Genomic DNA, 11856 nt, shown 5'->3' on the forward strand with positions numbered 1-11856 from the left:
ACATCCAAAATACCCCAAACCTCTATTTTTGTAATTTTAGAGGTTTTGAGTGTTTTTTGGTCATCTTAGAGGTTTAGGGGTATTATGGTCATTTTAAATGTTTCAAGGGTATTTTGATCATTTTAGATATTTAAAGGAGAATTTTGGTCATTTTAGAGGTTTTGAGCTATTATAGTTATTTTAGAGGTTTCAAGATATTTTTGGTCATTTCAGAGGTTTCGAGTTATTTTTGGTTATTTTAAAGGTTTCAAGTGTATTTTGATCAATTTAAAAATTTAGGGGCATTTTGGTCATTTTACAAATTTCAATAGTATTTCGGTCTTTTTAGATACTTTGAGAGTATTTTCATCGTTTTAAAGGTTAAGAGATATTTTGATCATTTTAGATATTTCAAGGTATTTTTGTTCGTTTTAGAGGTTTCTGCTTAAGTCATTTTTGAGGTTTCAAGATACTTGGGAGGCTCTAGTGCTCCTACATACTGAAGGAGACAGGAGCACGGCATGTGTCCTAAATTGGCAACATGTCAGCCTAGTGTTCCCGTCCACTGCATATTATGGACGTCAAGATGCCAAGAGTCTCTTAACAACCATACAAAGTGGCACTCATGGCTATAGCCTTATAGTATAGAAATTCAGAATATTGTAAAACTCTGGTATTAATATGAAACAAAATCCCAAAACAAATTCTGGTGCACAACAGAAAAAACCATGCCCAAGCGTATTTTTTCCCATCAGAAGTCAAAATAAGAGATGTAAATCAAGTTGGCTTTACATTAAGACAGCAAAAGAACCCCCTCCCCCTGAAGAAAAAAAGGCAAGTCCTTGATTCAATGTTTAGACTGAAACTGAGTGCCCTTCAGAAGTAGAGAACTCTGTACTTGGAAGGGGAGACCTCGAGTCGAGGGACTGAAGTGCTCTCACAACTTCAAACATGGATGGCCGTTTCTCTGGCATCACAGAGGTGCATCGGAGAGCGATATCCAGAGCCCCTAGCATATCTTGTTGGGAAGAATCTGATATATTGGGGTCAAGAACTTGGTATGCCCCATTAGTAATGTTAACTTTCCTTCGCACCCATTTCACAATATCAAGGGATTCTGCTGATTCAGCTTGCTCAGCTGGTCGGCCAGTCACTAGCTCCAACAATACAACACCAAAGCTGTAAACTTCCATTTGTTCAGTCGCCTTCTTAGTATACCCACATTCTGCAATACAAAACCGATAAAGATCATCAAGACCTAAAGTTTTGTAACATCAGCATATTTTATGCAATTCTACTTTTAACATATTTAGAAAGCAGATGATAAACTTGTCAAAGAATGTAATATCATATCTGACATAGTTTGGTGAATGCAGTGTGTTTCATGACTCTGGATTCAATCAATAACACTGTTAATTTCCATTTATATATATGAGGAGAAAGGGTGTATTTAAAGGTCACTTATAAGTAGTTTTTTTTAAAAAAAAAATTTAGCATCCATTGACCCTTAAGGATGTCATTTTTCCTTGACTTTCAATGCACAGTTCAGAAGATGGTTAATCAGTTCAAAGGGAAAGATAAAAATACTATCCCGGCATGAGAATTCCAATAACTTTCTATGACAGAGTTAATTTACGAACAAATAACCTATGTAAAACTTGCGTTACCATCAGACTCATACCTGGAGCAATGTAACATGATAATGCAGATTCTGAAGCTATGGTTGACTGAAATGCAGCCTCTCCCACAATTCGGTCAAGTGCAAAATCTGTAAGTTTTGGTTCAAAATCTGCATCCAGCAGAATGTTATTTGACTTTACATTTCTGTGCAGTATGTGTGGGACATAATCCTTGTGAAGGTATGCTAATCCTTGAGCAACCCCAATTGCAATTCTCAATCTGACACCCCACAGCAACTGAAAACCCGGCCTGTGAAGCAAATCCCCTAAGCTCCCCTTCTGTAAGAACTCATAAATTAGGAAGATTGAGTCATCAGAATGGCAGAACCCAAGAATTTTAATAACATTCTTATGCCTGATCTTTGCTAATGTCTTAATCTCAGCCTTCAAACTTTTAGATGACTGGCTCCCATAATTAACAAGCTTCTTCACAGCAACAAGTTCACCACTCGGTAAGCCTAAAACGTAAACTCTACCAAATGCTCCACCAATGCCTACGGCACTTTTTTCATCCATTCCCATAACCAAATCATTCTCAGTGACTCGAAGAGGATAGAAGAATACAGATCGCCAACTTCCCATTTGAGAATTCTGCTTGGAAGATCTATGATACACAAAAAACCCAGCAGCTACAATCAAAGTTCCAAGACCAAAAGCTACAGATATCAGGGCACAAGTCAATGTTGTAAGACCAAGGGTGTGGTGTCTTGGCTGGTCATCAGAACAAGCATTGGGCAATCCCTGACCACAAAGTCCAGGGTTTCCTTCTAGAAAGGAAGCTGGGAGACCTGAAATCAATGAGTATGGGACTCTACCAGATAGTTTATTGAAAGACACATTGAAGAGGGCAAGCTTCAAGTTCTGAAGCCCTAGGGGAATGGGACCAGTGAGATTGTTTTCAGAAAGATCAAGGTAAGTTAGCACTGGTAAATCAGAAAGGGAGGGTGGAATTTCTCCTGTAAAACTGTTATCTGATAAAGACAACGAAACTAACTTCCTGCACTTCTTCAACTCTGGAATTCGGCCAGAAAGCGAATTGTGGGAAAGATTTATTATACTCATTACAGGTGAATCACAAAAATTTGGAGGAAGTTCACCATATAAACTATTAAGAGAAGCAGAGAATCTGTATAAGCTCTTAACCAACCCAAGACCCTGAGGAATTCTACTGGTTAAGCTGTTGTTATCCAGCTGAACTTGCTCCAATTGAGCAGCCATTGATACAGAATCAGGAATTACACCAGAAAATATATTGTTTTCAGCTCTAATGAGCTTAATTTTTGGTAATGACCATAAGTCATTTGGGAAATCACCAGAAAACCCATTGTTCTGAACTTGAAATCTCTCAAGATTCAAACATTGACTAATGGAGTTGGATATTGAACCAGCAAAGAAATTTGTATGGAGACTCAGGTTTATAAGGCCTTTTCCATTACAAATGCCAGATGGGAATGGCCCCAAAAGCTTGTTCTGTGAAACATCAAAAGATACCAGGTTCTTGAGAGAAGACCCTAGTATCCGAGGGACCTCCCCAGTCAGATTGTTCTGAGAAAGGTCCAAAATGGTCAAACTCTGCAAACCCACAAAAGAGTCGGGAATGGCACCATGGAAACCAGAGCTTTGCAAAAAAAGCTTCTCCAGCTTCTCAAGCTTCCCAATTTCACTTGGAACCTCACTCATCAAGTTAAGATTTTGAGACAAATCTAGAATAACAAGCTCAGTGAAGTTCCCAAAGACAGAAGGTACACTACCTGAAAGCAAGTTGCTTCCCAAGTTGATAACTTGAAGGTTCTGCAGTGAGCCTATGCTTTCTGGGATCCTTCCCTCAATACGGTTTCTGCTGAAATCAAGCTTTTTCAAAGAACCCGAAAGAGAAATCTGATCTGGGATTGTACCCCAAATGAGATTGTTACTGAGATTCAGAGTTTCCAAAGTAGTGCATTGAGAGAGATGGAGAGGAATGGGTTGGTTAAAAAGATTGTCAGAAAGATTGAGGTCAGTAAGATTGTGAAGCTGACATATAGAAGGTGAGATTTCACCAGTAAGGTTTAAGCTTTGAAGGTTGACAGAAGTAACAGAGAGTGAAGGAGTGGGGGAGCAGGTGATTCCTGTCCAATTACAGTAATGTGTGGCAGAGTTATTAGACCAGCTGGAGAGATAGTTATTGGAGTCTTCAAAGGAGGACTTGAAGGTTAAAAGGATCTCTTCTTCTGATGAAGCTGAGCTAACAATGAAGGATGTGAAGGTTAGAGAAAGAAGAAATAGGTATGTGCAGGTTTTAGCCATTGGAGGTGACTGAGAGAGCTTGCTTGTGTTCTTTTCAATCTTTTCTATATATCTGTGAAGTAGAGTCTGCTGGAGGAGAAAGTGTTGTGAGACAGAGAGTAACATATTACTGGATGTTGATAGGTTCAAGGGTATCTGTGCAAAGTTCCAAAAAGTCATCTAAACTTTTGAGAATATTTATATTGAGGTAGGACTTGATTGTATAAAATTCCAAAATTGCCAAACCCCACACCAAAAAAGCAATATTAAAACAAACAAACGAAAAAAAACAGGAGAGTAGAGAGAGTCTCTAGTCCAAAAAATTAAGAAGATTTTAAAAATTACATGATATGAGGTTGACAATCATAGCAACAATAAAAAAGTAAGAAGGCAGATGACAAATCAATCAGGACTAGGAATTGACTTTAAAGAGGAAAAAATTTGTAAGTCCAAAATTTTGTCCAGCTCTAAAAATCATTAATATTAGCTTGTGTATCTATTGTGTAAAATACGTTTTTGATACAGTACTTGTGTATATACATCATCGTTGTTATTGTGGATTTTAATTTTTTATCTTTTCTTCAAATTTTTCGATGATGAAAGAAGAAAATAAATGATAAATGATAACTATAGTATATAAAGGGATAGAGTGACAATTAAAAAAAATTTAAAAAAAAATTGATATTTTAATGAAAGAAAATTTAGAATAGACTCTCCTAAAATTAAAAAAATAATAATAATAAAGATAATATGATGTAGGTGTTTGGAAAAATAGTTAAGTAAAAAAAAAAAAAAAGTTCATTGTGCAAAATTATGCAAAAAAAAAAAAAAAAAAAAAAAAAAAAATTGCATGAGCTAATATGAATGGTCAGGATAGTAAAATACAAAAATTATATATGAGGTTTGAGTTAATGTCAAATACAAAAATATCAAATTTACTCCATAGGAAAAAAATGTCATTTAATATCGTTTGAAAATCCTCTTGCTCCTCTTGCTTCATACTCCATCTCTAACTGTTAATTATATTTCATTTGCTATTCATACACTCTCACACATATAATTTTCATAATGCAATGAAGACAAGTTGTTTGAAAGGAAACAAAAGACTTCGACAAGCATGAAACTTTCAAACAATATAAAGTGTGCTTATAAGTCTTTGTAGTACTTGGTATTAGCCTAAGCTGTACAGGTTGTTTTTGTATCTTACCCAATTTATAATTGATTGACACTAATGGTAACTATATAGTAGATGTGGTAACAATATACACATTAAAAAACCATTCATTGTGAACCATAGATGGTATTTCAATGTAAGAAAATCATTGTTTAAAAAATCGGATTGTTGAACTTAAAAACATTATCTAAAGGGTAGCAATTTTGAGGTAATTAATATTCACATGAATTTTTTTTTTCTTACAATATTAAAGAGTAATTAAATGTAAGAAAACCATTAATGAAAGTTTTAATGAGATAGCTTTTTTTTCATTAATATTTTTATAAGTAAGAGAACTTTTTCTTTCCACTCATTTGTATGCTGAAAAAATTTTAATGTGAAACGGTGTACACTGGGCCCTGGGCCATAAAAGTAAAAAAGCGTGAACGGTGCATTCATGCTCAGAGTGAGTGAGTTTATGATGTTTCTACATATTTGTCTGTGTTTTCGTTTCAACTTTATCCTTTATGTTTTCTCCCTGAATAATAGAACTTTTGTAAACAAACATCTTTTTCCTTAATGTTATCATAAGTTGGAAAAGAATCCTAAGATATAGTTGAAGCAGGATTTGACCTTTCACCAACAATTTGACAAGGGGATATTTCACATAGATAGAAGATCTATGCAGCAGATTGTTTACTCTGTGTTTTTAGCCATGGAATTACTGATTCAAAATAGTTATAAAAGAAACTGAAAATGGAGAATTTTATAAACTTTTGTTATGGAATTAATCATAATATCTTATTTTTGTAGTTAATTTTAAAATTTACATACTATTTAAACAGTGTAACTTGATAAACTCATAAGTGATGAAAAGAAAATTATAAATTGTTTATTAAGACAGTTTTTTTTTTTTAAATAAAAAAAAAAATAGCATTACAGTCCAGATAGAGTTAATTGGCTATAAAATATTATCAATATTATAACTGGTTAGAGTACGGTTGGATGTCACTGAAAATTAATTAAAGCATAGTTATACTTATATCTAAAAAAAAGTTTTATAAGGAATGTTTATGAACAAATATGTTAACACATATTTTAATGAACAAAGAATTTCAGCCGCCTGTAATAAACATTAGCTAAGATAAAATATTCAGAGAGGGCAAATTGGTTCGGGTTTGTGTATTAAAAAGTCACCATAATCATAATGATTCACCCACCACAACCAGATTGAAAATATTTCTCCCCTGCTATCATATCAAGTGGAAAATAACAAAAAAGTGAAATAGTTTATCAAATTTTAATTTAGAGAGGAAGTTGGAAAGGGCATCAAACTTCTGAAAGTCAAATAAGAAAGAAAACAATTCAATAAAAAAGAGAGAAGAAGACGACAGATAGTTCTCGTGACTCCTGAGTAAGTCCGAGTGATGACAATTGACAAGAGAGACGGTAAGGTTAAGACAAGAGTCCACTTCGCACGTGCCAGCGTGGGAACTCTTTTCAACGACAATAGATGTACTATTGTGACATGGGTCTACTCTCCCATAAAATTTATACAATAAAATAAGAAACGTTTATCTTAGAATAAAAATATTAGTCCGGTTAATATATGTTCCATTTTTTTTGAGAAATTTTTTATAAATAATTGAAAAAGATATCAAAATAGTTAATTTTTTTTGTTAACCTGCCATAGGATCCATCATGAAAAAGATCATCCGCTTTCACCGCTGATAGTCTGATACACCCCTCCGTATAAGGTTTTGGGGTCCACCCACTCCGGTAACTGGTTCATTGATGTACGATTTTTTTAGTATGTGAATGTGATATAAGGTGAATTATCATTAATCAATGCCAATTGTCAATGGCGTTTCATTCTTGAGTTGTGACCGGAACCCCAATCAAATTCATAATATTTTTTACAAATTTTTTCTTTTTTATTGCTGTTACTTATTGTTTGTTACTCAAAAAAAAAAAAAAAAATTATTGTTTGTTACTTTTATATAAACCCACCATTATTTTTTCACCGCTACACAATCAACCTTGTGGGAGAGCTGTAACAAAAATTATAAATTATGATACTATATACTTTTTTTTATTCCTTTTTTAGTTACAGTATGATCGTTAGCATCTGCTATGCTAAATAAAACTCATTTTAGCACACCGAAGTACTACTTTTTTTACTTTGACACATTATTTTACAACTTACTATATATCTCATATCTTACTTTTAACACCTCACCCATTAAAATAACCTAAAATAACTCCTTTAATAAGATTAAAAAAAAAAAAAAACTACTAGATTACTAATAGCCCATAGTGTTAGAGTCATATGTTTTGGTATAGTCAACCATGCCAAATTATGTGTCTTTTATTGAGTTTTGATGTGTCTTAAAGTCGTAATTAATTACCAAGTTGAAGAAACAAGGTTTGCTCAAGAAAAACACATTTTCAGCATGTATCTCAATAGCAGCTCGATAGATGCTAAAAACTTACTGTCTCCTCAATAGAAGCTCAATAGCAATTTGATCTATCGAGATTTTGTTCTTAATAGAAGCTCGATCTATCGAGCTTTGCAGATCAGCAAAAATCAACAATGTGAAAAAACTCATAACTTATTCGTTTGAAACCCGAATTGAGATCCGTTTGAATCGATATTTAAAGGACATCATAAGTCATCTATCAGTAGGTTTTTCAGAGAAAGAAACATTACATTTATGCGGCTAGGGTTTTGTAACCAAGTTTTCTCTATTTCACCAAACCAAAGAGTTTCAAAGTAGATCTAAAGATTCCATTGATGAAGAAGTTGAAGTCATAGCAACCACCACAAACTTGCTACTGTAAGGAAAACCTTCAAGAGATTCTTGAAGTTAGTTGGAGGTTCCAATTGTGATTGTGGGTGGAGTGTTCATATTGAAGAGTTTAGAGGTTTTGAAGCGGTAGAAGGTTTTTGCTGTAAGTTCATCTACTGAGATTGTAGAGTTTAGGGACAAAAGTTTTGTACTAGATCTGAAACTTCTTTTTATTATAGTGGATTTCTTTTTATGAAGGTTTCCCCCAGGTTTTTTACTGTGATCTAGTTTGTTTCATTGGTTTTCCTGGGTTATCATATTTTGTCTTGTATACTATTTCATTATGCATGATATTGATGTTTGTTTGTTTGAACAAGTACTATTCACAATAGATCTAATTAACAACTTGGGTTTAAAACTTGATAATTCTATCAATTGGGGTCTAAATTTTCCAACACATAGCAACCATTAGAACCACATCACCGTCCTGTGCAGCAATAAGTTAAAGCCAAAATCTTTTTACGATGAGAAGATTGTTAGGCAAAAGCCAACCCATGTAGGCTAAAGGATAATGAACTCCATTTCTTCCACTTTTAATAATTGATTCATTTTGTTAAGATTAGATAAACATATTTTTATCTAACACTAAGCTCGGAAATGCAAAAAAAGAAAAAGAAAAAAAAAAGACTTGAATCTTCTTAGCAAGCGTTGGCTTTAATTCAAATATTGTTGTGTAATCTGAGGGAAAGATTCTTCTCCCATGATTCCATAGAATCTTTTTTTTAATTATTTTTAATTATTCATATTTATATTCATAAATCATTCATTTGAATCATCATTTCATAAAATCTTTCAAATATTATTCCAATTCTATGTCTAATTAATTATACATAAAATAATTAAATTCAATAATATAAATAGTTAAATAAATATAAGAATAAATTGATATTGATTATAGAGTGATATTTATATTAAAAATTAAATATTAAAATAAATAGGTCGATAAGAAATGATACGAGGTATTGGACTTTTTAGGAAGTTATTGGTCTGCGAGAACAAAAAGGATAATGAACTCCATTTCTTCCACTTTTAATAATTGATTCATTTTGTTAAGATTAGATAAACATATTTTTATCTAACACTAAGCTTGGAAATGCAAAAAAATAAAAAGAAAAAGAAAAAGACTTGAATCTTCTTAGCAAGCGCTAGCTTTAATTCAAATATTTTTGTGTAATTTTTATTAAAGAAATAATATTTAGAAATATTTTATTTAATTTTTCTTTGTATTATTTTCATTATTATTATTATTATTATTATTATTATTATTATTATTATTATTATGTTTGTACTAACAAAATATTTACAAGTGCAGAGTTGTTGATCAACAAATCTCCAAACCACGACCCATTAATAGATCAAAACGGGTTTCCTCCAATTCCAGTTGGTTTAAAATCAAACACAGTTAGCGAGTCTCACTGCTAAAACTTACTGTTGTGATGGAGAAACAGTGAGGACATTTAGTGATTAATGTTCACTTAACCATAATGATATGATAAGATTAGTTAATTAGTCTTTTTATTCCAAAGGTAAATCTTCTTTTTTCTTTTTCCAACCTTTGATCATGGGGAATTGAGGATTAGCAAGACACGCAACTGTAGCTACAAGTCTTTAATCATAAACATTGTAGCTAGACTGACTGTGTCTACTGCTACTGGAAAAGCGTTGATTGGCTGCTATGCATATCAAAATACTGTGATGGTCGGTGAGGCTCATACTCATAGGCTGTCATCCACTGCCGCCATAGGGACTGTACATAGTAACAGCTTTGCAGTGAAATATGGCTTTTGGATTCAAGTTGACTTTTTGTTTTTGAGGCCTCCTCCCATTTGACCTTTCCATGTGAAACTGTAAAGTGAAAGGACAACCATAATTGTAGCGATCAGACAAAAATATAGGTGCAGCCACATTGTCGAGGTTTCCTATTTTTCTGAAGACTAAAAAAGAAAAAAAAAATTAATACTGTAATAATCATAGAGTTTTTTATTTACTGCCAATTTGATTCCGCTTTTTAGCCGAAAAAACACAACTGAATTTTGTAAATGTGCATTTGGTAAGATTTCACGATTGCAATTAATAGTCATACGCTACGCCTACCATTGTGATTTTATGTGTTTTACGTTGCATCATTCGAGCTATAATTACAAGATGCACTTATAAAAACAAGGGATTAAAATGCCAAAAACCAAAAAAATTGAACCAAAAATTCTCTATGTCATTTGTTTTTAATTTCATTTTTTTTAAAAATTAATCATTCTTTCATTTTTCTCTTAAAAAAAAAAACCCTCACAATCCACCAAACTCTCTAACACACTCAAATCACCAACTTCACAACACAATTAACAAATTGCATACTGACAATGAACAAAATCAACCACAATAAACCTGGTTGAAAGATAGCAATTGTGAGGAACGGTTTTCTCTCTCTCTCTCTCTCTCTCTCTTTTTTTTTTTTTTTTTTTTTTGGTGGCTGAAAATAGATTATCAAATAAAATATTTAGTGGTACCCATCATTTTTTTAAAAATTCCAAAAATATGTCTTTAAAAATGTCTACCAAACAACCTTCTATTTTCTTAGCAATGACTTCAAATGGATGTCAAATTACACACATAATTTATTCTATAAAAAAAAAAAAAAATACACATACAACATAATTTAATATATAACAAAATTAGATTTAAAAAACTGTAATTGCATTGAGTTGTTATCTATTAGGGTCAATTGTATTTTGTGTTGGCAACGGTGTTTCCAAAACCTTGCTTATGTATTTGAGTTGTAAGTTTTTATTGCCTAAAGTGTGTTTGAAGATCTAATTTGAAAACACAAGAAAACAACTCCAAAATTTACTAAGTGAAGTTGTACTGCCTCAGCTACTACCTTGATTGTGGAGAGAGATAGAGAGAGAGGTCATCAAAATGGTGTTTTTTTGTAGATTGTTTTGCATGGTAATTATGAGGAACGATTTTTCTTTTTCTTTTTTTTTTTGGTTGAAAATAGATTGTAAAATAAAACATTTAGTGGGACCCATCATTTTTTTTTTAATTCCAAATTTTTTTTTTTAAAATGTCTACCAAACAACCTTCTATTTTATTAGCAATGACTTCAAATGGATGTCAAATTATACACATACATCATATAAATAATATATAACAAAATTAGATTTCAAAAACTATAATTGCATTGAGTTGTTATTTTTGGGGTCAATTGTATTTTGTGTTGGCAACCATGTTTCCAAAACCCTGTTTATACGTATTTGAGTTGTAAGTTTTTATATCCTAGAGTGTGTTTGAAGATTTACTTTGAAAACACAAGAAAACAACTCTAAAATCTACTGAATGAAGTTCTACTGCCTCAATTGCTACCTTGATTGCAACTTGATTGATCAAGGTCAAGTGAACCTAGACTCTAGGCCCGATTCTAGTTGACTGGTTGAGATTCGAAAATGTAGAATTTTTAGTTTTGTGGGCCATGATGATTGAATGACCTAGAAATTCATGCATCAGGGATAGACAATGAGGTAAAAAAATCTTCAGAGTCTCAATGCCTACTTGGGATTTACTTATAAGCTAGATTATTACTTATTTTTCCTATCATTTGCAAATCTCACATGAGTTACGTACTTATTTTATTTAACTTTTATCATTTATCTATATTACTTAACAAAATACTTTTAGCACTATTCCAAAAATGAACACTTAATGTATCTCTCAAAGGTGCACTTGGAAATCCCCCCCCCCCTCCAAATTATATATATATATATATTTATTTATTTATTTTAGCAATTTTGGTAATGCTATAGCCAAAAACTATTCTACAACATTTTGACAAACGATTAAGGTAGTAAATTTTTATTAGTTTGCATCTAGGTCCACCACTTACATTTCTTTTTTACTTATTAATAGCTACTCACCACATTAGCAATTTGTAAAAAAG

The 11856-nt window shown here is 32.3% G+C and overlaps 1 protein-coding gene across 1 annotated transcript; it reads right to left on the reverse strand.

Moving 5' to 3' along the window:
- Nucleotides 1–637: 637 nt before the first annotated feature.
- LOC126692980 (probably inactive leucine-rich repeat receptor-like protein kinase At5g06940) lies at nt 638–4058 on the reverse strand. Its single transcript, XM_050388812.1, has 2 exons — nt 1661–4058; nt 638–1204 (listed from the first exon to the last, which is right to left on the reverse strand). Exons 1-2 carry the CDS (start codon nt 4047–4049, stop codon nt 834–836), a joined length of 2760 nt encoding a protein of 919 aa, XP_050244769.1. The 5' UTR covers nt 4050–4058; the 3' UTR covers nt 638–833.
- Nucleotides 4059–11856: the final 7798 nt, after the last annotated feature.

Source organism: Quercus robur, chromosome 7 (genome assembly GCF_932294415.1).
Source record: "Quercus robur chromosome 7, dhQueRobu3.1, whole genome shotgun sequence".
NCBI classification, from domain to species: Eukaryota; Viridiplantae; Streptophyta; class Magnoliopsida; order Fagales; family Fagaceae; genus Quercus; species Quercus robur.